Raw genomic sequence first — 26416 nt, forward strand, 5'->3', positions numbered from 1 at the left:
TCATTCTTGTATAATTCGTTTCAACAACGCTTGCGATGGAAGTGGTTGCATCCGGATTAAATGAGTAATAGATACTGATATTTTAATTGAACGTTGTTTGCACATCACGAGCTTTATTTCACCATTTTCCTATAATGTTTTATTTTTATTTTTTATTGCTTATTTAAATCGTATTGTTCATTTCGAAAATCGCCTTACATTAATCTCTCTCGCTGACTGACGTTCAACATGTCCCAGGTAAGAGTTGAACATCAACAAAGCAGATTATCTTCTTTAGGTCATTCTCCCTTTTCTCCCTGCTCCCATCAGCTCTTTGATCAGCATCCATCAAACATCTCAGAGACTTAGTTTTATGAAAGAAAAGTGCTTTTTTCCTTCATCGAAAAAACAGAAGTTTTCGTTCAACCTGCAGTTCCTTCGGTGCATAATTTATGATTTTGGCGGCAACCACTATAGAGTATGCAGCGTGTTGACTTCTGGCAAGAGATGGTAGCTATTTTTATGCCTCATTCTCTCGACGCAGCCAAGCCTGGAAAACTGTTTACGCTCATTGGGGTATTTTATTTTTTTTAACTGTTAACGAGAATGGCTTCCATCAGAAGCTTCTAAAAGAGCTGCAACCGGAAGAGAAATAGGCTAAAAATGGCAGAATGAACCTACAAAATGCTTGTTAAAGGGATGATATCCAGCCAATGCAAGCGTTTTTCGTTCAGCACTTATAAAAGCGTTAAGCGTGTCCTTTTTCAATACCTAACTGAAGCTCCATTTTCTGTGAATTATGATGGTTTAGTGTTTTTGTTTGCTGGACATCAAATGAAGAGGTAGATTTTCAAAGAACGCTTTTAATTAAACCTCATTTACTCGTCCTAGTTTCTGCTAAAATTACCACAACTTAAGTGCTAGCACAATGGAAGTTTAGTATTCATTGATCATTCGCTTTTGCTTGTCTTTTATTAAGGGTAAGACATTTCTATTACGCACAAGAGAAAACACGCCGCCCTGTTTCCATTCACTTACTCCGAAAAGTGCCGTCACGAAAAAGCTGATGGCATTAATTTCCAAACCAACCCGGGAAACCGGGAAAACAGAGCCGGAGCCATCCAGCCAGTTCAATTTGTTATTTTAATTGCCTTATTAAATTAACCGGAACGATCTTGTTTACAACTTTTGACTCTCGCTCAGCGACTGCTGACTAATTTCCGGGGTTTTTTTTTTCATGTGTTGTTTTTATATTTTGTTTCTCGGACCCTTGCTGAGTGCAAACGATGCTGCGTTCCGTGCCGCTTTTTTCCTTTTTGTGTTGTGCTGTGCATGCCACGTCGCGGGTATCGTCGAAAAATAATTTTGTTTATTTTGAAACCAAAAATGCCATCGGAACAACTTCATCCGTGTAACTTGTGTAGTTTCAGTATGTTTCACATTTTATCGCTTTTTTTTTAGCTTTTCCTTTTTGACCTTTTGGGGCAGCAACAGCACCCGAAGCGAAAATCTCTCACATGATGGACCTTTCTTGGTTTTCCGGCGGTTTCGGTTATTTTTCCGGTGTCTGAACCATCGGAAACATAGCATTCCTTCTGTGGACGTGTGTTCTTGTATGTGTGTGTGTGAGAGAGAGAGAAGAGATCAAGAAGCACTAACTTTAGACCTTTTCGGTGGTCTTTCGCAGGCCAGGGCGAAATAAATCGTTCGAAATGAAATAGAACAAACGACGAAAGCACACGCCCCGGTAGACAGGATGCATGCGAGTTATTGTGCTTGCAGTAAAACATGACCGAAAATGTGTCGGATAGCAGCGAAAGATAGAAAAAGCGGAGAGCGGATCATGGACAGTTTCTTCTTCACGTGCACGTCCTCTCGAATTTTCGCTTCCCTTTTATTCTTCACTAAGGGCACTCGAGTTGCAGTAAATTTTGTGCCTTTTCCGCACTGAGTGGCACTTCGGGACATGCTGCTTTGGTCGGCATGTGGTAGATTTGGTACCATTTTTTCTTCTGTACATTCGTTGGGCTGACTACTGGGGTATCGATCACCAAACGAAGAGGCCGGTTGAAGAGCACAGTAAAACTTTCACCACCGTAGCGAATCATTGGCGAACCCGAAAAGCAAGAACTCGCCATGGTTTCCGGCCGACGTTCCGTCCTGGTTGAATGATGAACGAGTTTAATTTCGGTTGGACAAATTTTTGGGAGCAAGATCGTGAGAAGATCGCGGGGTTTCTGTGATAAATACGCTCGGTAGGATAGCCGCGCGGTAGATGTGCCGCTGTGTGAGAGTAATTTGTTTATTTTTTATGGTTTCATGGCTTCTCTTGGACCAACTGTTCCTACATTCGCGCGAAGGGTCGTTCTGGTGGTTTTCTATATTCTTCTGATTTGCTTTTTTTACGACGGCAACTACCGAGTGCAATGAACTGGAAAATTATCTCCCAGGCAGGGAAGTTGGAAACTGTAAACAAGTATCCATTAGGAAGCCCAATCGAAACAAATGTAGGTTTCTTTGGACAGAAATTCAAGGAAATAGCATAATAAATAACACAAACTTTGGCCCCGTTGCGAGGAAACGACGGCCACAAAATTAATTTAAAGATACTTTTCAGGCTCATCGAGCTTTGGAGTCCGATGTGGATAAAAAACGTTTAAATGTTTCTGGTTTAAAACCACATTCAATAAAATCTCATAGCAAATTTCAGATAAATGAAAAAAGCCAAGATAAATATGAACCGAAAGTTTCGTTTTATGAAAGTTTCTAAGTGACATGTCACGCGGTAGACACTTGCAAATGAGGTGATGCATCGATAGGAATGCAATAAATTTGCATTCGGTGCTGGTTCGTGTATGCATCGCGCATGAAAACACGGCGTACTGCTGCACACGGCCGGGTAACCGGACGAGCTAATTTAAATTAATTCCAGCATCTTTCAAACAAGCAACCGTCCATGCCCCAGCCCGAGAGCATCCCTTTTGTGCTGAGCCGTTCCAATCAACGAAGTTTCGGTTCCGCTGCGTCGCCGATCTCGACCGGGGAGTACTGATCAGAAAATGGATGAGCTTTCTTTTCGTCATCAGTCTTCCGGTTCGGGGACGCTTAAAAGGATTCCCAGCACGGCACATAATCAGGTCAGCCTTCGTGAAGCCATGCGCCATGTCACCAGCGCATGCATCTAAGCAAGAACACGCATGCACTACACAACCAGCCAAGGGCGCCTTTTTTTGTCAGTTTCATTGTTTGTTGTTGTTGCGTGTCGTGCTCGCGATGAAACCACACTACCACGGAACGATGATAACGACGCGCATCGCACACGGGCTGCTGCAACGAAGCATAAATGTCAACAATAATTTATCTGACAACGCTTCCTACCGTACGCCGGGGCACGCTCGTTTTGCTAAAAAGAAGCAAACGGAAATGTCCGCCAAACAGTGGTAACAAACGAATCCGGTCGTCATCGCCGCATTCGTGTGACGGTTGTGTGAGTTGCGAACAGTAGAACGTGTCCCGCGACGCTGCAACATTGTTTCGTTCGCGTGTGCTTTCTGGGGATGCGAGCGCTACAGTGAACCCGACAGACTATTAAAACGATTCAAGGCATCCGGCTTTCGAAGTGACGGCGTAATGCATCCCAAAAACTTTCCGAATGTACTCTCTGCTACCAGTGGCTGGATGTTTTGTGTGTGCGTGTGTGGTGTCTGCTTGTGGTCTTCAGTCATAAATTGGTGTTGATAGTTTAGCTGGTAAATTCAAACGCTACTTCAAAGCTCTCTGTGTGAAGTTGCACGAACCATTTCCTGGTGAACGTTTTATCCTTCGTGGAGTCTCCAAATTATTCCTTCTCCATCTAACAATCGAACAAGAAAAAAACAGCATTTCCCATATCTCAACATTGCTGCCAGTAGTAGAGACCCGTGAAAGTTCATATTTTGTCTGTTCATTTGCTCGCTTATTCTGCCCGAAAAACTCGAATATCCAATTGCTCGAGTGTTTTGGCATTGAGGTTTAGCCAGTTCTGGAATCGAGTGTATCGTGATACCAATGTTTTACCACTCCTACATTGGTTGACTTTTTGTCGAAACACACCGACGCAACCATATCTGGAAGTTTCCAAAAACTACAGCAAAACGGTTCAGCAACGGGTGAAATAAACAACAGACATGGCATTTCGTATTTGGTTAGCATTATCTCCAAATTTGTTTTACCCTTTTATCTATTTACACCGCAACAGTAATTTTCATTTCCGGCCAAAAAGGGATCACTTCTGGGTACAATGCATAACGTTATGCGTGTGTGTTTGGATGTACGTTATGTGTGCATCCTCATAAATGTTGCCAACCCAAACCCCCCGGAGCAGGGTTAAGTTTTAAGCGCCAACAGCGATATTTATGTTGTTTCACCATTATTATTTCCCTTTCTTGCTCTTTGTATTTTCCTTTTTTTGTCGTCGCTACTTGCTACTTTTTTTTGTCAATAAAAATCATTCGATTTTTCGTGTGGTGTATGTTCATTTTTATCAATTGTTTTATGAAGCATGGAACTCCACATGAATAAGTACAAAAATATATCAAACGCTACCCCACGAACGTATTGTCACTCGCAATGTGCAATGTGTTTCTATTGAAATTGAAAAATAACATGTGGCTGCTGATGGAAAAGGATCGAACGAACTTTTTGGCAGGTTATTTTGTGGCTAAAGCACACAAGTGGATCAAACCGCCTCCCCACGTAACAAACAAAGCTTATCGGAGCCGTTTTGCGTGATCGTTTGAGGGTCGTTTGAGCAGGGTCGTTTGAGTCGTTCTCGGTAGGCGAACTTGGCAATTGGCACACCTTGCATCTGCTTACCGTTTTAAACCTGTTACCTACCAAGAATCGAGACTGTTGTTCGAATATTTTTCACCCCAAGCAAAGCTCTGGTCGGAACTTTAACCGACGGTTGGGTGTGTTGCTGTCAGCTTTAATCGTAATGTACTTGACACTTTAATCCGGCCACAGTTTTTGTACGGGAGATTTTGGCATGAACGGTGACGCAAGTTGTTGCCATTATTTGCATCATCGTGTAAAAAGCACGAAGCGTACTAGCTGCTCCGTTGTTCTGGCACGTTTTCTCGCCCTTTTCGACAGTATAATGTAACGCACACGGGCCAGAACGGTGCCAACAGTGGCGGTATAGTATTTATTTTCCTTTGATGTTCCGGCATGCCTGCAAAGTGTCAACGTAGCCAAGGTAAAGTGAATTCTGGTTTGTTGGGTTCGCCTTTCGCTTCTTTAACGACTGCGACTGGTGCTAGCTTTTTTGTTTACCACACCACCATGAAAACGGTAGCTGGGTGTATGCTTGTAAGGCACAACTTATGGTTGTAAAATTTTCTCCCATGTCAAACTAAATCCAATCTTCTCCCTCAGGATTGATCTTTGATTGTTTCCGAGCGTAGTTTTGTTTTTGTTTGCATTTATCTTTCACCGGTACAAGCGTATTTGAATACATTAAACAATATAAAGGAGAAACTTTCGAGCGTTGTCATCTTTCTTTTATTCAATATGTCATGGGAAGTACGTTCATTTCCCAGAGCAGTTATTTTAATTCTTAACTCTTCAACTCACTTTGCGGGAGCTCTTCCTGTTGAATCGAAACACTCACTACCGACTGAAGACTTTAGAAGACACATGTAAGAAATTATTATCGTGACACGTGTTCGCATAGAAGGTAACGACATGCGCTCGACAAACACAAAGTCTAAATCATCACTCTAACACACAGCGAACTGGCACTGATTGAGTGATCACAATTTGTGTGTGTTTAAGGTTGAGTTAAACTGTTGTCTCTATTTTATAACCTCTTTCCAGACACTGTTTCCTTTTATGCACCTGATGTTTAACCCACTTGTTTGCTCCTTTTATTTCAGCGTCGCGTATTCGATATGAGATCACGAGCGGTAACATAGGCGGTGCCTTCGCCGTCAAGAACATGACGGGCGCTATCTACGTCGCCGGCGCCCTAGACTACGAGACGAGGAAACGAGTAAGTACAAGCACCGTTTTGCAATGGTTTTTCGATTGCGGCACACGTTTTGTGCCGTATCCACCCAACAGAGCGAGAGATCACTTCACTTTGCTAAGCCGGTACAAGCTACCGGGCGCCTCCATCGTTCAAGGTGAAAACGTACAATGCGCACAAAGGAACATGCTGAACACAACTCCCTGACATGGAATTATTTTTGTTCGACATTTTATTGCTACAGTTTATGGGTAACCACGCTGCTTTCTCTCTTTCTCTCTCTCTCTCTGTCGAAAGCCGACGTTTATAAGTGGTGCCATGAGTGCGTTTCTATTTGTTTATGCGTTTGTTGGTTTTGTGCGCTCGTTTTGCGTTCCGTCCTGCACATATGATATTCGTGCACGTTCAAAGTGCATCGATTTACGTTATCACACCTATCGCGGGGTTTTTGATCGGGTGGATGAAAACCGCGTTCGCACGCAAGTGCTCGATCTGCGCACAGTTTTATATCATCGTTTATTCTTCCCAGGAGTGGCAGAGCAAAGAAGGAAAAATACACACGGACGAAAAACGACCGGCGACGACGCAGCAAAAATCAAATGGATAGATTTATTATTTTTACGTGCCTTCCGGTACGGAAGCGTACGTTCACATCCAAAATGTTGGTGTGCATTGTGACGATGACTATAAAAATGGATGTAGAAATCAAAACCAGCGCAAAAAAAAAAACTTCCCACCGAACAAAAAACGAAGAGTTTAATTCTTCCCAGTTTAAATATATTATACCACTACTCAATAACAGACATAACATTTCGATCGTTTTGCGCATCGTATGCATAGATATGTGTGTGAATGGGAGTGAGTGGGCTGTGATTAATCGTAACAATGATGTGGAAAATTTATGCCGCATTAAATCTGGCGTGGTAAACGCGATTGAAAATTGAAAGCCCTCCATTGCAGCGGACATAAGATTGGATGTGTATATATATAACGACTACAGAAACGCACTCAGACACCCTTATCGTCGAAAGCGTTCAAGAGAGCGCAGCACAGCATCGTTTTGTAGGGATAATCAGGTAATGGGCGATTTCCTGCCGTGAATTGACATAAAACAAAACCAACAGCGGTGTATCGGTGTATAGCCTGTGGAGAAATTCGGTTCCGAGGACAAAGTTAGCTTGTGTCCCAGATTGGCCTGTTCCTTTCGGCTTACAACGAAACGTTTTATGGCTATTGTTTATGAGCGATATGCCTCGGTTTTTTTTTGCGATTTATTTTCGAACCAATAGCGCACATTACAGTGGATTGTTGCTAAAAGTTCACTCTGCGTTGATTGAACTCCCTTAGGGTTTTGGTAATAGCTTAACACAGCGGTGGTCAATGGCTTTTCTAATCCATTTTGAGAATGAGCAGCATTGCACAGTCCACGAGTGCCTGTGGGTTCGTTGGAACCTAGCGAAACGGTACAACGATCCCCAGGATTTATGTCGCGTAACCATAGGAAAGAAGTACCGTTGACGGATTGCGAAAACCCTAACAGCTTTCACCACTCATCAAAATGGACCATTGTAGACGAAGGGAGTTGCTTTATCCTCTCACCCATTAATCTGTTCTGTGTCTCTTCCCTATACTTCAATGCTTTCACACGCACACATGCTCGGCGCACCAGTACGAACTACGTCTCGCAGCATCGGATAACCTGAAGGAGAACTACACGACCGTCGTGATTCACGTAAAGGACGTCAACGATAATCCGCCCGTTTTCGAGCGGCCAACGTACCGAACGCAGATTACCGAGGAGGACGATCGGAACCTACCCAAACGTGTCCTGCAGGTCGAACATGCAATTTCGCTCAAAAGTCCTCCTGTTTTTTTTTCTCCGTTCCTTGCATCATTCCTTTTGCCCTCATTTAACCAGCATTGAGTTCGTTTGCCTCGTCTATGGTTTGATCCATTTCGAATTTTCATTTTGTAACCTTCCTCGAGTGTTTTATAGTTTCAACTGTCCTACGTACGAACCTTTTTAAGAATGCTTGTTTGAAAAATTTTAATATTCCTTTAATATCTGCATGGTTGGTCAACAGATTTCCACAAATTTCAATAATTTCAGATAGGCTTGAAGATACCGTACACTACAGCTCCATCGAAGTAATTTAATATTCGAAAATATTGCACCCAAGTTGAGCAATTTGAGCCTTAATATTGTTCAAACTTCGGGCTGTTTTGTAAACCACATCGATTCCAGCAGATAATGAATGTTTTACAGGTGCAAATTTTCGTATCAAAATGTCGCAACCCATGCACAAGGTCACTGTGGCGATATTAAACGCTTTCGTGTACGTGTTTACGTACGCATATCTTAAAACATCGCATAATGCGTTTATCTTTCCGTGGGATAGATCTACTCTTCACTCACTACTACAGCCAACAAACCCCATCAAGTACTCGCACCATATGTTTCGCTAATGTTCGAAATCAGATTTACAACTGATTAAATTTTATCACCTAATTTCCATCGGTAACAACACGGGCTGTGCGTGTGTGTGTTTCCCACAGTGCGAGCGGAGCGAAACTACCACTGCTGCGACCTGCGGCAATTCTAAATGGGCTATAAAATTGATAATTCATTTATTTTCCATAACTCATTGACAGAATGGTTTCCCAAGCGAATGCTTTGCACTGTTTCGTACCGCACAGTCTGCGGTTTTGTTGCTGGACGTTGGAAAATGCGAACCCATGTCCGGAAGGGAAGAAGAGCAACCGGATTGGTCAACCGTGTGGGTCGTGGTTTGGTGGCCATTTTTAATCGGTGCCGCGAGAGTGCTCTATTTATTGGTAAAGCAGGTGCGCACTGATGGGCGGGAGTGAATGGAAATTTGCAAGCTGCGGCAGAATTTATGAACCTTCTGTCGGATGTGCCCGGCGATGCTGATAGTTTGACGCAAAATTCCGGTCACCCCGCAGCGGCGGTTCCCAATGTTGAAGTTTTCCCACCGCAAATCAAACAGAAAGTAATCGTAAATATTTCACCGTTGTGGTTCCGGTCCTGTGTCTTCCTGAAATCTTCCAATCGAACGCAGAGTTTGATGTGCTCGGGTGGGTGATGTAAATTACCATCCGCGCTGGGCCGAGTCCGCGATGGGCCGGGTAGCAGCTGTGCCGTATGCCACGATTTTCCGTGGTTTTGCCAATGGGCCGATCGGCTTACAACTTGTTGAATAATGTATGCGCTCTCCGGTTTTGCCCGGCAATTGATAGGCTACACCTCTATTCTCCGTCATCGTTTTTCTTCGTGCGCCTTCATATTTCTCCGTTACAGTTCCAAACCACCTCCGGGGGTAGTTAATCGGATCACGCAAAATTTAAGTCCGCACACCTTCCGCCTCCGCGGTGCGCAATACGTGCAGCAAACCGTTAACTAATTGCAACATGGTCTCTTCCCTTTTACCCGTTTTTGCCCATCAGTACCATCTGACGCTGGTTGCCTCCGATAGTTTGAACGAAAACGAAACGATCATTGTGATCAACGTTAAGGACGTGAACGATATGCCGCCGAGCTTCCCGCAGCAGGTCTACGAGCGCACGATGGACGAAGAACTGGCCGTCCCGTTTCCGATTATGCAGGTTGTTCCCCATATATATAGTGCTTTGTGGTGGTGGTGGTATTGCTTTTGGTGACGGTGTCTTACGGGGAAATGTTTCCCTTTGTATGGTTTTCGTGCGATAGTGGGCTCTGCTGCTTGCGTTACTGATCGATTCCTTCCTGTTTACGCTTTGTCCTCACTCTCACAGCCACTAAAGCCTTGCCCGGTGTATTCCCGTACCAACGGGTGAACGTTAATCCATCCATCAAAGTGGTACTGAATCGAACAAAACCCAAGCCTACAATAACTTTCAATATTATCTCCCTGTCGCTACTCTCGCTCTGTCTCTCCCGCTTGCTGAGGGCTCTGTTCGTAGTCACTGTACCATGGCTTTCGTTTAACAACGGTTACGTGTACTTTCAATCGAGAGTATGGGTAGCATGTTAATCGACTTGACAGTTGGCGTAAATCGACTTCTACGTAGGACAAGGCCTTATCGCTGGGTAACACCTACAGGCCGAACTCGGGCCAGATCTGACAGTCCTGATGGTTACTAAGGGATGTAGGGAGGGATACAATAGTATACCTGCTGATGGTAGTGGTTTTCTGCACAATCGCTTTCTGTATTACTAACCTTTATTGTTGTATAGAACTGACCGTTGCTTGGCTATACTACTGCAAGTAGAAAAAATCCAGTCTACAAGTCATAAAACTTTATCAATATGAAGTTTTATCTTACAAACGACCGGAATTCCATCTCCAGATAAACTCCTGGTTTCTGATATACTTCGATCTTTTTATAATCTTTTTCTTGCCTATATACGCTAAGGTTTTCATCAGAAGAACACAATCTACTCCGTTTTTCCATACCTCTTTACCTGCGGAAGGTGTTCCGTTCATCGTCAACTAAGTGTAGGATTAATTAAACGTTATTTACTTTCCGCCAGCGAGCCATTTAACGTACGCCACAGTGCAAATTCTTTGTTCTCAGTACCCACACTTTCCTCACATTAGTTTAATTGTGTTTGAAGACACTGGTGACGCTTCCCCAGTCCTAGACAATGTTACAGTAACTGAATTGTATGTGTGTACCAAAAATCATTCTAACCAAGTTCCAGGTATTTTCCTTTTCGAGTATATCCCCAACAGGACTTTCTACAAACCCACAGACCCCTGCAAACGCGTTCCAGCACAGTTTGGTTGTTTCAAGCTTGTTTCTTTGAATTCTACGAAATATCCGTACCACTTGCTTAAATCTTTCCTTTCCAGCTAATGCTGCTCGTGCAGAGTTGGCCCCTTTACGTAAGAATGTGCAGGAATTCCCATTCCCAGAAGGTTTACGTGTGGTTTTGTTGACATTAAAGTTACCATTTCCGACGAAGCCGCTGTTTGCTGTTTTGACGACGGGGTTGTTTCGGACGTGAAATCTTCCTTTTACAAGCACCAAAGTTTGCAAATTGGAAAGCAAACATTATGCCATCGACTTCATTTACGGCGGCATACCTGTTTGCTCACAAATTTATGCTCTGCACGCATGTCATCGTGATGTCGCGTTCAAAGTCGCGTAAAATTGAAAGATTGAAATGGAGTGAAGTTATTCGCTCGATCGTACGCTGCAATACATTCTGTCAATCATGCGCGAGTTTAGGTGACTTGGTGCTTTTCATTCGATTTCACACCTTGACAAGTGCGGTTCGAAAAAGACGAACCGATAAGAGTGTAAAGGCGAAAATGGGCATTAGAGAGGAAATTGCATCCAGAGCCACCAACCGCCAGCAAATCGCACGGGTAACATTCAAATGGCAGTGCAGAGCGGCCACCCCTGGTACAGCTGCACCGGGAAATAGGTTCACCAGAAATGCATGATCCCATTCAGCGTGAGATTTTGTAGAAGTGAAATTCTTTGCTATTTTTCTCTTTTCCTTAAAACGTCGAAACAGCAGCTTCAAGGAATAAAAAAGAAAAAAAAATACGCTTTTGCATATCCACGCCCGACGACGACGTATGGGCGTTGGATTTGAAAATTCAATTATCTGCTACTCAAAATTGAATCCCACCTTGAGCAACTGAGCACGGAGAGCTTCGGCTTTGACGTTCCAAACCGGAACATTCGTTACATCGTCATCCAGTTTTGTATAAGGTGCCGCGAGCCGACTAACGAAAATACATTCCACACTCGCCGAGACGGCATTCCTTTGCCGCAGTGTGCCATCATATTTGAGCTTCGCTTTTGCTCCCTGATCTTTCTGTTGCGCCCAGCGTGCCCGAAAGCAATGTACCAACAGGCAGGTCCGCTTTTTGTACTACCTTTTCTTTGGAATAGAAAAACAAATCAATCCACTCAATATTAAAACGATAGAACACAGTGACATTGCTCAATGTGCTGTGCGCTTGGCGAATGGTTTACAAATAAAAGAATTGGAGCCTAAAAAAAGCATAGCTAGGGAAGAGAATGTTTCATCCGGGAATTAATTCGATATTTATGCCAAGGACAAACGAACAACAGTGACATTGGTTCGGTGTCCTGTGTCGTGGTAACGAATAAGCATTCCTGGAAACGCTTTTCGTCCTTGCTTTCGTTTTTGGTGCCTTGCACCAACTACCGGATTACGCTTTCTATTGCTTGCGGTTGTGAATGAGAAATGCAAAAAAACGTGAAGAAGAGGAAGAAAAACTGCAAGCAAAATCTCACTCCGGGTCCATTTCCGATTGAATCGTCCTTCGACGTCTGTTTTCCGGTGTTTTTTCCCCCTATTCCGGCAGAAAGATGTGCCGTGCTGAAAGCAAAATTAGTGGAAAACAAGACAAGACAACAACGAAAAAATAGGCACATACACACACACACACACACATTCAATCTCTCGATACTAACAAGCCGCAAGCCACATGCACATAGTTGCTGTCCACCCGGAAAGGAAAAACGAATTTTCTTTATCAAATCAACCGTTCCGACCATGTTTCCATGGTGTTATGGGTCGATTTTTTTTTCTTTCTGTGGGAATGACTTGCCTTACTCTGTACCACGTCGCTTGTCCCCTTGTTGGACAATCTTTTCTGCCTGCTCGACTTGGTTTTGGACGATGTTTCATTATCAAATTGCGTTCATCGGCAATCACGCAAATGAAGCTCACCATCAACCGAAGCGATGTATAAATCCTGCCCCAGAGAGAGGGAGGGCGCTTTTTCGCAATTCCAATGATTTCAATGTAACAATCATCGCATACCAGCTGCGTGCCTAAAATAGGAATAAAATTGTCGGCCACCGACTACCCCATAATTGTGCGTTGGTCCGTTTTGTTAAAGCACCAAATATTGGAATTAAAAGCAACTACCCCTTGATGTGGACGTGAAAGAAGCGGGCACACGCACGCATGTGCTAGTGGATAATGACATGGTCATTAATTGTTATTTCGGGTATTATCTTGCTTACATCACGCTTGGTGATATTTAAACTAAAGCTCTTTAAATGTACAAAACGCTCAATAGCCTTCCACACAATGTCTGCGCATTTAAGCTCGCTGATCGTTGGCCGCCTTTTTTCTTTCGTACACAGCCAACCGTCGGAATTAAACTGCACGCACGCCAACCTTATTCCAATTTACGAATCCAAAATGATATTTCCCCTTTTATGTGGTACTTAGGCAAATTTCCATGACTATCATGTGCGTAAAATGGGACCCTCAGATTTAAACTTCTTGCCCGCTAAACCCATAACACGCTGAGTGGCGCACACTAATGGATATTAAAGAGTGCGTAAGGCACAATGGCACTTTCCGTGTCGATGCTGGCGATAATCGTTCGCGTGCGATCCATGTTGAAATTCGTCACGGTGACAGACGCTTGAAGGTGACGGTAATCTTATCCGATAGGATCTTCTCGCGTTGACAAAACGTTAAGTAGCTCAATAACTTTAAACGATACGCGTTACATGAATGAGACAACAGTTTTGTGTCTTGAGTCTACGTACAACATAAGCCTCCGTTTCGTATAAAGACGCGCCAGTTTTTCGTAGTATTTCCGATATTTTCTAAGTTATTTCTAGCACAGCACATCGGCGCCTTACTGCTTAAAAATTTCAAAGAACTTTGCCGTGAGTTTTACCCGGTGGTGCCTCGGTGCTGTCTAATGAACGGAAATTAAGTAATTTACCTGTCTATTCCTGTGCTTCCCATCGTTTGCCCATCGGGAGAACGGAAGTTGAGCTGAGTTTTAATGATGAATCGCTACCGTGACCGACACAACCTTGTCTGCCAGCGGTGCCAGCTCGGAATGACGAATGCGATGCAGAAAATGACCATCGTTTTTTTTTGTTGCTTTCGCTGCCTTTGAAGCTTTTCCGTCCACTAACACTACAATACTGTGAGAAACCGGGGAAAGCCATGGGAAAATCACAAGCGGAAGATCACAAGTAGTAGTGACAGTGTGGAAAAATTGTATCTTTTTCCCTCTATGGAGCATTTTCCATCGCATGGTGGGATGAGGTGAAATGGGGCGCACCGGGAAAAGCTTTGGAATGCTTCCACCTGCTTCACGCCGATCCCGATACACAGTGTTTGTTCACTGTTTCGTCCAATGAAACCCCAAAATGGGAACAAAAAAAAATGCAGAACGCAGAAACGAAAAGCATTCCAACTTTCCAAATTCAATTAAAATCTCGTTAGAACAATTTGTTCTAGGCAACAGTTTTGTCCATTTTCATGCCATTTCTTTTTGGCTCCTTTTTTGCGTGTGCCAATTTTCTTGTTGCATTTTTCTTTCTCATGCGATTATTTGTCTCTTTCGCTCTCACGCTCGCTCTGTATCTATTCCTGGCAGCTAGCAACAATTTCTGAGTATCTTTTCAAGTTGTACCTAGTGATCGTTTTGCTAGCGTTTTCTTCCGATGTTCCGATTCTTCATTCAAGTTTCATTTGAACCGAGTGGACGCTTAGTCTTTTTTTCCTCTCTTATCGTTAGATTTCCTTTTATTCAGTGCATTTTCTCCCTCCATTCAAGCATCACAAAAATTGCGCACCAATAGCTGCAGGGTCAGTGTGCGCGCCGCGTCTTCTTACTGCTGTTTCCGTTCGCATTACTTACCCACGTTTCCGGCAGCTTGCCTCACGAATCTGGTCTGCAAATGCAGCTACTGTCAGTTTGGTTCAACGCGAGTGAAATTTATGAACATTCTGTTTGCGCCACATCGCGTTGTCGGTGCGACTTTGCTGCTTTGCCCATTGCATAGGACGATGAGGGTAGGTTACCGAGGTTACTATTTCCCAACGATAGAAGCGCACGCATGTAGACAAGTTGGTAGCATTGTGGCAGCTCGATTCGTCTAGGGAAGCATAGGATTTCTAGTGCAAAACTATTCCCGAGTTGTTCGGTGGGAGTTAGTTTGCGTTTTTTTTTTTTTTTATTGTTGTGCCATTTCTCGGAAGCTGTGTTTTCATTGCTTGCCGGCCAGGCTCCGGTACCCAACATGACGAATTGTTGGGTTTGAGTTCTAAGAAAATGTGAAAGAATGCTGTGCTTGAGAGAGAAATTGTAAACCCCGTTTTTCCATTAAAACCTAACCCAACGAACTAACTCGGTCGTCAGGAAGAAGGACCCCTTTTTGATGGATGGACAGTTTTCTGAATTGAAATGTTATTGTTGTTTTATGCTTTTTTACGTTATCTACTCCGTCCCGAAACGATACATTCTTGCACATCTTGACCGGTGAGGTAACATCAAAGGTCGAGTGTTAAAATTTTGACGAACCAATTCGGTTGAGCAACGAAAGGCTAAGCGAGAGAAAATGTTGGACTCGCTCTTCTACCAATCTCATCTGTCGGACCACTAGACAAGAGCTCATTTGTTTGATGAATTATGCATACCACTAGCTAAAAGGATCCAAAATAAGCAAACGAAAAAACTGGCCATTGAAAATTGGCCCCCCGGACAGCAAAACAAATGACAAAGCCATTCACCCAATGCTGAACCTTCCGATGGTTTGACTGGGCTTCACACAATCTGTTCCTTTCCTTTCGAACGTGATGCGAACAAGATGAATGGTTAGCATTTCGGTTTGCAAATTTGCAAAGGAATGATCAATTGCTGCTTACAGTTGTTTGCTGAATGACTACACAACCAAATTGTTGGTTTAACGTACCTTTGCCTCGTCTGCCAGCTTGTTCTGCTGCTCGAAAACTACCAGACTATCGAAGACTTTCTTGGGATCACTTGCATCATTTCCGGCACCGAACACATGCTTTCCGAATAAGGAATTGGTGGTGGGAAAAATGTTGCGATCACCAGCACAATTATGACTGCTTTCGGAAGTCTGTCGAAATCGATTGCTTTCAAAACCCGCACCCTATTACTCGCACGAATAACACATTGCCAAGTATTCTAAAAACATGGAAAGTGTATGAAGATATCCTCTGCTACCAAACGTTCGATGCTTGCTTTTATAAACGTTGTGTTACTGGCAATAAATCATTTCGCATAAATACGGTGAAAAGAAATCGGAACGTGCCACAGCATATTTTGGGTTGGATCAGTTTAGGGCAAAAAATAGCTGTTGTACGCTTTTCTCTCTTTTTTGTGCGCTTTTAAGAAGGATGCACTTTTGCCAATTGCGGTGCCTTAACACCGAACTGACGTAACATTATTTAGATGATTTGTTTTTTTTTCTTTTCTTGCAACTTTTTTTATGCGCCTCTCCATCGTCGTTGACCTTATTGTGCATCATTACCCATCATAGCAGTTTTGGCATGTGCATCCTACCGGTGCCAATCTTGCCAAACAGCTTCGCTCATCCAGAACAACTGCGCTAGTGCTTTTTCTTGTCGGCTGATGCTCGTGCTACTGTTGTAGCATTTTTCCTGCAGTATCCGATGACGGTAAAGAATTACCAGCCCGTTTGCAAAGAAAACCAATTACCGAAAGCTTTCTACGAGCTAATATTACAGCGAAAGGTATGTGTGTGTGTGTATGTATACTTTTTGCTGCATTATCCGACGATAAAACCAAAAACTAAACAACAATTTTGCAACTACTGATGATGATGGTGTCGAAGAAGCAGCGTGTGATAGCGGGCGATAGTAGCGAAAATCGAATAGGATGCTAAATTACAAAGTTTCGGTACCGTTCAACCGCAGCCGTTCGACAGATTTCGTTACAAAACTATAGCCCCCCTTCGCCTTCGCTTGTTCCACCCTGAGTGTACCTCAGGCACCATCAGGCAAGTGAGGAATTTCTTAAGATTCAATATTTCATCCGTGCGCTTTGTCGTGCGATCTTTTGAGAGCGACCTCGCGAAAGGTAAGCTTGCCATTCAAAACCTCGAACCGATGAAGTGGTAGAAGATGTTGATTATCTGCTGCACTCGTTTTTGCTCCTATTCCAGGGTAACACTTTGGCCCTGGCCTTCCCGCACACCGTACGTTCCCCAAGCCACCGATAGTTCACAACAATTCTTCTTTGTCCAACAGACAGGCAGTGCAGACGAGGTTATCTGTCTGGCTAAGTTATCGTAGATATGAAATATGAAAATTACTTTTCTCACTCCACTTGAGCACACGGTTCCTGGGCACCGCCTTTCGGTGTACGGTTTACCTGTACCCGATACTTGATCATTTCGTTTTTTTTTTTTATTATTATCTAACTTTTCACAGAAATTGGAAGAAAAGCTCGAAAACTCGGTCGTTCATCTTAGGCGGCTCAAAGCCCAGTTGAGTGGTATATTTTCACAGCACTGCTCGGAAGGCACCTTCTTAAGGGAGAAAGTAATCCTGACCCAAGTTGTTCTCTAGTTTTCTTTGTGTTCTTTTAAAACAAAACACTTTTAAGCGTGCGCTGCATTTATCGTGACACTGCACGCAAGATTTTTCCACAAGCTAATGAAATTAAAGTAGCACAAATGTTATAATAACGTTGTGGCCTTTGTTTGCATGTGTCTGTGGAACGGTGAAGCGGATACATACAGCTTAGGATGTAAAGTGCTTTGATGTAAAGTTTGTCATGCGATAAAAGGTTTATGCGAATAGCATTATTTAGTTTGACACTCATACCACACTTAAAACAACTTTAATCCAACGTTTAATCTTTTCATTACGATGCGTTTATGTTACATTTTGCATCTGTCAGCGATTGCGTAGTACATAGTTCAACCAACAAGCATATAGTTTATTCAACAATCATTTAAAACTTCCTATGAGATAGGATGTGTGGTTGAAAGCGAAAAAAAAACGACTATGCTCTGGAACGTTGGAACATGCTATTCCAATCACCTGAACCACCGATGTGTGGCAGCATCCGGCAACCGGTAGCGTAGGAAAACACTCAGACGGAAGTAGTAAATTACATCAGCTATTATTTTCCAAAAACTATAATCAACCAAGGGAGTCCTCACAAATTCCCACCGCGCCGACGATGCAAATGTTTAATAAATTTTTCCCATCACAAAGCATGAAAACATTTGTTTCACACCCTCCTTTTCCGTGCACCGATGAGCATGATTTCATCGGCAAACAAAAAAACAACTCCTATGCAATTCGAGCTTAAATACAAAAAGCTCCAAACGATCCCGCTTTTATATCGCAAATCGAATTGGTAACCCATTTATATCAGCCACGATGTGTCCCTGCCAGGTTAATTGCCTTTCCAGCGGGAAACATGGTGCGTTATAAAGTATCAAATTTATACACCAAGGGAGTGTGAACAAATTGAAACAAATCACTAATTTGTCGTAACACGCTCCCAGTCGGCCCATTAGTCACCAACCTTTTACACCGACAATCTGCGAGGTCAGTACAACCATCTCGACCACCCTTGTCTGATTGCGATTCAGTCGATAGTTTTGTGTTGTGATTAAATCGACATGAACCTTTTTCGAACATACTTAATTGCATTAGCCCTATCAACGATACACTCCATCTCGGGGAAATGGAACATATTTTCGGCACTGTAACGTTGTTACCCTGCACACGAGGTTTCGATAGTGGGACAGCAAAAATGAAAAGTTATTTGCTGATTATAGTTTCATCTAAATTTGTGCCCCCCCGTGCTATTATCTAGATTGAATCAAAATTGAACGACAGTTTAAAGAGGGCCACATGCTAGAGGTGCGCTGTATAATTGACCCTACCGTTTTTGTAATTTATCCAGTGTGTTGATCTTTTGTGCACAAACATAACCGAGCGCCTTCATTCATCGCTCTTGATTAAATTTACCTTCTATCGAATCGACACCAGATTATCAGACGGACGAAAAGACTAAGGGCATTAACGTTGTCTAGCATGACAAGCGGACCGGTGCTCCAAATCCCAAACCCATCGTAAATCAGCTCCTGATTTGCTGCGCTGCCACAACGTTTATCGCTACAATCTGCCGCAACAAATCTGCCTGACGTAATTTACACTTAATCGAAAACCGATCAAGCTTTCCCAACGCCACGAAAACCACGCCGAGGTTGGGCGATTAATTTGGTTGGGGTTTCCATCGCATCCCAGTACCGAAATGGATGGACTGTCTAGCCGGTTTGTGGATCGATGCTTTGATGGAGTGAAGCCAAGATTTGTGCTTAATATTAGCACAAGTCCGCGTTATCATGGTGAGCCGGCCGAGACAGCCTGATTTTCCGATAGCCCACGCAGTGTTACCGTTGCTGTGACAGAATGCTCGGTTGTTTTACCTTTTATCTTGGCTTTGCTGTGCTATTTTTCTGAGAACTCGCTTAAATAATCGTGATAAAATATTTTCTCTTAAAATACACTTTTAACCAGGAATTGTATGGTGGTTTAGCATCTTTATCAATATGCAAATAATGTACATCTTCTCTTCGTAGCTAATAAGTGGTGAATTCAAATGAAAGACGGTACATTGTAAGTTCCCTAGAATCCACCGTTCACATCCACAACGCACCCGACACGTTCCAGCAAATGGCAACGAAGAAATGAGCCATCTTAGATCCAATTATGACGTGCTTTCATTCGTAAAATTAACTATGAAGAGTGCTAGATTATTCGATTCACTTCCAAGTACGGGCGGCAGCACACGCAACGGAATCCGTTAAGCTTCTTAGCACACCCCTTTGTATGCGTGCTGCTGCAGCAGCTGATCGCATGGATGGACCACATGCCTTCAATGCATAAATCGCAACCGAGGTGCATTCGTACACGTACACCCAGAGCTCACCTCAGGCCGCTTATGTCACTCATTAGTGCGACCCGGTTCCAACATCCTTTAATCCTGCCAAATGCAACTTGCGATACCTGCACCTAGGATGCAAGATGCGCATCGCCAACGAGACGCGACGCGACAAAATAGTGTCATCAACGGAATCCTTTTGATCCGAGCGCTAATTAAATTCTAATCCATCCTCTCGCACATTAGGCCTTTTTATGAGAGTGAAAATGTCAACCGGGCGGTACTCGAAATATCCGGGTTGCAACACAACACACCGTTGGTGCAGGTGCGTTTCTGCACGTACCCGAAGAATCGCTTCGGGGATGAAAAGTTCTTTAATGCAAGCGGCACCAAACAGTAGTCGGCGACGCAACGGGGCAGCTAAAACACGTTTAACAGACGCACAGACGAAGACTACCCGTTCGACACAGTATGCTTTCATGTCCAGCCGGGTGGAAAATGTACCACCAATGTGCTTTGTTTGTCTGTTACTTCGATTGCTTCTTGCACCCGATTCTATCCAACTCGGGTAGTGGTTCAATTTCGTCGCTTGTTTACCGATTCCATCCAGCTATCTTCAAAGAACCTTCTCATCCCAAACCACATGGTCTTGATTAGCGAAATCTAATCATCTTGAATCTGTGTTTCGTTCGATCAATATAAGTACGACCTAGGCGAGAGCGTGCAGTGTTTATCGTTGCGCATGGCACTGTTTCTAAAGAATTGTGTTGTAAATAATTTAAATTTAATTCATTTAATTTTCAATCCTTACCAGCTCGTCTACTGTTTCCATCAGTGTGCAGTGGTGATGGTCATCAAAACTAACTCGAAAATCTTCTAATGGAAAAGGAAAATCTGTTTGACTAACCATCTTGCTCGTAGATTGCTTTGAATTTGCTATTAGTACTAATCCCTTTATCCCGATTTGATTCGTTTTATCCAATTTGCATAAATCTTCCCAGTCCCAGTACTGCATGTCGTAGATTAAATCTCGTAAAAATAAGTTGCTCCTTTACAAGGCGACATCCAACCTGCTTACTGCTCAATCGAAGTATCATCGCTGATTGATTCTTTTTTCGTTGTACTCTTTTCATATCATACATACATACCCGAACAACATACCCTTGGTAATGTGGTTTCGTGGTGTACAGGTTACGGCTACCGATGGTGACAAGGATCGGCCACAGAACATCGTCTACTTCCTTACCGGTCAGGGTATCGATCCGGACAATCCTGCCAACAGCAAGTTCGACATCAATCGAACTACCGGAGAGATTTTCGTCCTCAAGGTAAGTCGTCACATCACTGTTCTATTGCAGCCTTAATTAACTACGCTCGTGTATTCTCGTACGGACATCGTTCGGTCAGCATTGAACTTGGGCTCCGTCCGCCCTACGAATGATGCTTAGCAAAATGCGTGTACGTTTACCGCTCGTGTCTGGTGTCTAAAACATTTCCACCCAAAGCACCTTCATCGACCAATCGAAAGCATCGTGTACCATCTTCCAAGCTAGAGTCAGCAAGAATTCGAACAAATCGATAAACCGTCTCGGTTTCGCATCATTGCCAAAGCTTTAGCCACCACACTACATCACTTCATTGACATCAAGAGCAAATTGAATAGTTTCTAAACCGTCGTGTGACCATTTGACTTCCGGGCATGGCAAGTGCTGTCTCTCTGGAGCGCCATGCATGCAGAAATAGCTTGCGGGCAACGAAGCATGAGAAAGTTTTTCCCCACTTTCGGTCATCTCAGCCTCTCAGCGCAAGCGATAGACTCTACTGGGAGATTGGCTTAATCATGCGACGACGTCGTCGACGACAAGAATATTATGAGCATTTGCTTCCTCTCAATATGTGTCGGTTGCAGAAACCGCCGCCAACGCTGCCATCCAGCAGACCGAGAAGACCGCTTTCTTTCGACACCCCGTTTTGCAATAAGTATCCTCCGGTCGGATTTTCCGGAGGTTCCGGTCGTAAGCTGTCATAAATCAAAAAACTTTGCACAATTTATCTTGCCATGTCCTCACATCGACATCGATATCAGTGCTGGAACTGGAATGCTGGTTGGATAAGGTAACCAGGCGAGAAGGCAGGCGTAGCAGGAGTGCTTGGCTTGGTGTAGCAAAACGCAACGACGCAACGACGATGGGAGGCTGTCAACATTCGTTTATAAAACGATGAAAATGCCGGAACTAATCTGCTTGCTGGTGGTCTTCCGGTAAATTAATGACTTCATCACATCGTTCACAGGCAGCTCACGTGGGCGGCGGGCGAGCGGGAAGCTTCATTTTTATCCCGAGAACCGAGAAGTCATAAATTCAAATGAGCGATTTCAGCTTACCGATGCGAAAAGTTGGCTCGCGCACTAATTGGATGCAATTTAGGGCGCGTCAAAGCGCGTGCTGCAATTAAAATGCTTCGTGCGAAATTTTGTGTCGATTGTGTTAGAAAGTTTGCTGGTAGAATGGAGATGGTAGAAAATGTCTGTCAGATAATATTCGTTGCGTTATCTTTCTGTTAAAGCGAGAATAATCCTTCTAACCTTCCGCAAAGACAGCGCAGACAGTCGTAACTATGATTTACGATACCACCAAATCGAACTCCATCAAACTTTCCCACAAAGAAAGCAAACAACAGTCAAAAGATAACGGCCACTCATCAAAATGCGATGCAAACTGTCCTTTGCTTTTACAAAACCAACGGACCACCGTCACCTGTTGAGTCGGACAGCGGTTACCAAACGGGAACTTTGATTTTAGAGAAAAAGTCAAAACACGAAGTCCAATGCAGGGACTCAAGCAACTCGCAGCCAATAAAGTTGGCCATTAAAAATACATTTGCAAAAGGTAGACAAAACTTTGACGCAACTACCACCAGCCAGCAGTCAGTTCCGGTGGTTGTGATGCCATTTTTATGACATCGAAATGTTCTGCTACTGAGTAGACGACACTTACCCACGTGTGGCAACTTGTGCCGCTTTGCTTGGCTCTAGTAGCAGCGAAAGCAGATTCTAGAACCGTTCTCGGGTAGTCTGTGCGAAGCACTTAAAAGTTAGCAAATTTAACGCTTGCCCAGCGAGTGGATCGTTTGGGACGCGCGAACCCAAGAATGAAACAAAAACATCGCAAATCGAATCGAATATCATCCGTGTGTGTGTCGCTGTTGCACGGTGTATGTGTGTGTGTGCCTTTTTGTCGCACAGTTCGTCTATCGTTTGGCTGAGAGTTAATAGAACAAGGGAAGAAGTTTTCAGCTTTCAATCCCACCAAAGTCAGTCTGCTTTTGAGCTTCTTTGGTAAAACTTTGCCGATTCTCTGGAATCTCTCGCAAGCACACACACACACACATCGTTTTCATTCCATCGATGCGTGAAATATGTGATCTTCGTTGAATTTGTGATCTTAGACATCTTACATCGAAGGAGCCACATCACTGCACTAGCCAAAATCCGTCAGTTCCAGGCCGCTTCTCTGCAGGACACCATCTGTGAAGATCACTATTTATTCATCTATATAGCAGCGCTGTATGCTTCCTGCGAAAGGAAGCAAAAAGTTCTTCCTCAACACGAAACCTTCCACCGGTGTGGAGATCACGGTTACTTTAGATCGTATTTTAAACGCATCCTCTCCGGACCGGATGGGCCCATTTGGAAGTAACAAATGAGAAAAGATGTCTCCAGACTTGCTTTACTTTTTCATCTCGCTAGCCGAAAACTTTTCTGTCTCTTCTACTTGTTTTATGCTTCGATGCTTTTTTTTGGCAGCATAAAAAGAACGCTTGCCAGGTAGAGGTTACAGAGGCTGTCCCTAACGAGGCCAAGAAGGCAAGAAATTATACACCAATTTCCGGGAAATTCGGGAAAGCCGGGAATAAAGCAAAGCAACAAAAACCAGCATCTCCAAATCGAGCGTACGAGAGCGAGTGAACAAAACTTTTTCGGTTATCACCGCACGGCCTGGTAGTACCACCACGACGGTGTTCGGTGATGGTGAACGATGGGGACAAAGGTTCAATAAATAATATTTAAGTCGACTTAGAAGGCACTAAAAAGTGGCCCTCTTAAACATTGGATTCGTAGCGCAAAAAGTGTGTGCGTGTGTGCCTGCTTTGCCCACCGGGACGGCGAAAGAAAGCTTATGCGCAGCCACTTGTGCCAAAGTTGACCACCTTTTTTTTTTTGTGGAACATTTCTGTTTCCACTCAAACACTGCCTTGATGGCTCGTTGTTTTTTTTTTTTTCTTCTTCTGCTACTAAGGTACAGCAATAGTGATGATGGTGTGTGGTGAATGAAAGGTTGGAATATTTAGCCCGAGATTTCCTGTTTTGCTTCTTCGGCCATCCACTTTCCGTTCCGCGCAAAGAGTGTAATCCTGCAGCAATCGTTTCGAGTTCCGGAAGTGTCACTCAAGGAGCAATAAAAGCTGCTTGGCATAAAAAGGAGACGTTCTGCTTTAACTTTTGTTACCTGGTTTGGGGGATAGGTGGTGGTTTGGTGGATGATAGCAGAACTTACGAGGTAAACTTATCACGAACTTATCAAACGGCTGTACAAAAATGGCACAAAAAAGGGTAGTTCTTTACTGACTTTTGGCACAGAATTGCCTCATTTCTCTTCGCCTCAATGCTCGCCATCCTCCGCCGAAAAGACGTACACCATTCGCTGGAGAGCAAGAGCGAAAAAAATCTGTTAAAGAAGCTTGCAGCAATATAATCGGCTAGGGGTTCGGTGCTCTTTTGCTGCCTTCGTTCCGTTGTCCCTAAAGCACAACGTAATTATGATAAGCAGCCGAATTTGTGAACGTTTCGTCCCGGTACCACAATGTCCCCAGCTCGATTACCGGGAAGAGGAGGTCCAACTTTGCCTGTTCGGTTATGCTCTGCCGTCATGAGGAACATTTTCATTGATGCATTTTTCATGACCCGCAGACATCTTGCGCCATGCCATGCCATTTACCCCCGTGTGCAACGATGATAGGGAACCGAACCGTCTGACGCCGGAAAACAAGTGCCAGCCGGAGTTTTCGCCAGCACTGCTGTTGGATGGTGGCAAGTTGGCTTGCTGCTGTTTGCCACCGGCAGCTTAAGCTATCAAAAATTACAGGAACATTATGAAATTGTTTGCTTATTTTCGCCTGTTCCGTGTTTCTACTCTTCGTTGGCATTAAATAGCTAACTAATGATAGTTCGTTTGCGTTGCCGTCGGTCGGTTTGCAGCCCCCCGGAACGCTCTTGCTTTAAGTGGTTTAATTTGGACATTTGGTACGCTTCAGCCATGACATCGTGTTTTACTTAAGTCATGCCTGTAGGATGTATTTTTCCGGCCGATGAAGTAGGAAAACTTTCCCCGAAACACATTATAAATCTCTCTCAGACGTAGCGTAAAACACTGTCCCAATAAAATAGTAATTAAACACGCCGTATCTCGCTCCCTCACAAAATCTGCTGTTTCTTACGTGCAATAAGTGTTTTCTATGTATTCCCGTTAACGATGCTTTCATACACTCAATTAACCATTTATTCATCCACGGAAATCGAAATTTAATTCACTGTAAAAATGCGGGTATTTTCGCGAAAACTGCTCACAGCTCAGCTCCCGGAGTGCCTGGGATGATGCTCACCACCCGCACCACCCGACAAAAGAGATGGAATTTATGTTTAATGTTTTTATTTGCAATCGAAATGGAACCTTCAATCGCCATTTATTTATGTACTTTTATCCATCATTTGTGTGTTTTATTGGATTTCTCAATCGATCGACCAAACATTTCGCAAGCCTCCTGCGCTGCGTGCTGGTGAGGTGGAGAAATTTTTCCTTTTTTATTCTCATCTCATTTTCCGGCTTCGTCCTCCACTGTTTCGATCGGTCGTACGCAGCGACACACCCATAATCCAACACATTTTCCAGCCGCCAGCTAAAATATTGAAGGCTTCAAGCAACCAGAATTGATCCGATTCTTTCCGTAATCCTTCTGTCGGCTGTGGAAAGGAAATGTCCTCCCGGTTTCGTGTTCCGTTTGGAGTTTTACCAGCGGCGGTGGAAAGGTCACCGTTGGCAATGTGGCAAGCCCGGAAAACCTCAATCTGGGCTGTACATTTAATTTGATTTTTGTCTTGCTTTCATTGCTTTTGTTTTCAATTTGTCGTGCAATTTTTTCTCCCTATCATCGGTTGTATGATACCTTGTGCTGTGCTTAGAATGCTCCGAAACTTCGCTGGGCCGCTTCAAACTGCTGTCGAAACGCTGTCGGATCGTTCCCTGTCTGTTTACCATTGTTTCCGGGCTCTGAACCATCGCTGACTGCCGTTTTTAACGAATTTTTCGCGATGCAGAGCCTTTTTTTTTGGCTGTTCCCGGCACTACCTTCTAACGACAGTTTGATGGTTCGTTGAATGCCGCTGAACCGTACGATAGAAACATGCAGAGACCTTGCTGATCGCGAACTGCTCTGCGGAAGTGTGAAAATATGCTTCCAGCCCGTCCTGCAGCGCTGGGCGCGAGTTCGTGAGAAAGCATTGCAGAACAGCAAAATTTTGCCAACCAAAAACACACGCGCACACAGAACGGAGAAGAAGTCGCATCTTGAAAGTCATAAAAGCTAATGGCTTTAGGGTTGAGCCTGGTGTTTCGTGTGGAGATGTCGCTGAAATATTCATGTAAATGTTCCTGATGGGCGCAATTCAAACGTTGCT

General features: G+C 43.8%; 1 protein-coding gene across 12 annotated transcripts in view; it reads left to right on the forward strand.

The window, feature by feature from the left end:
• LOC126563720 (neural-cadherin) overlaps nucleotides 1-26416 on the forward strand; it is a 678265-nt gene that overhangs the window by 631475 nt on the left and 20374 nt on the right. For 8 of the 12 annotated variants that reach the window (XM_050220379.1, XM_050220372.1, XM_050220367.1 and 5 more), the window contains exons 14-16: nucleotides 5895-6010; nucleotides 7656-7820; nucleotides 20874-21011. In XM_050220379.1, the coding sequence (XP_050076336.1) occupies nucleotides 5895-6010; nucleotides 7656-7820; nucleotides 20874-21011 (419 nt within the window). Of the gene's footprint in view, nucleotides 1-5894; nucleotides 6011-7655; nucleotides 7821-9451; nucleotides 9611-20873; nucleotides 21012-26416 lie in introns of all 12 variants that reach the window. The other 4 variants (XM_050220375.1, XM_050220377.1, XM_050220376.1 and 1 more) reach the window with 1 other exon arrangement.

Source organism: Anopheles maculipalpis, chromosome 3RL (genome assembly GCF_943734695.1).
Source record: "Anopheles maculipalpis chromosome 3RL, idAnoMacuDA_375_x, whole genome shotgun sequence".
In the NCBI taxonomy this organism is placed as follows: domain Eukaryota; kingdom Metazoa; phylum Arthropoda; class Insecta; order Diptera; family Culicidae; genus Anopheles; species Anopheles maculipalpis.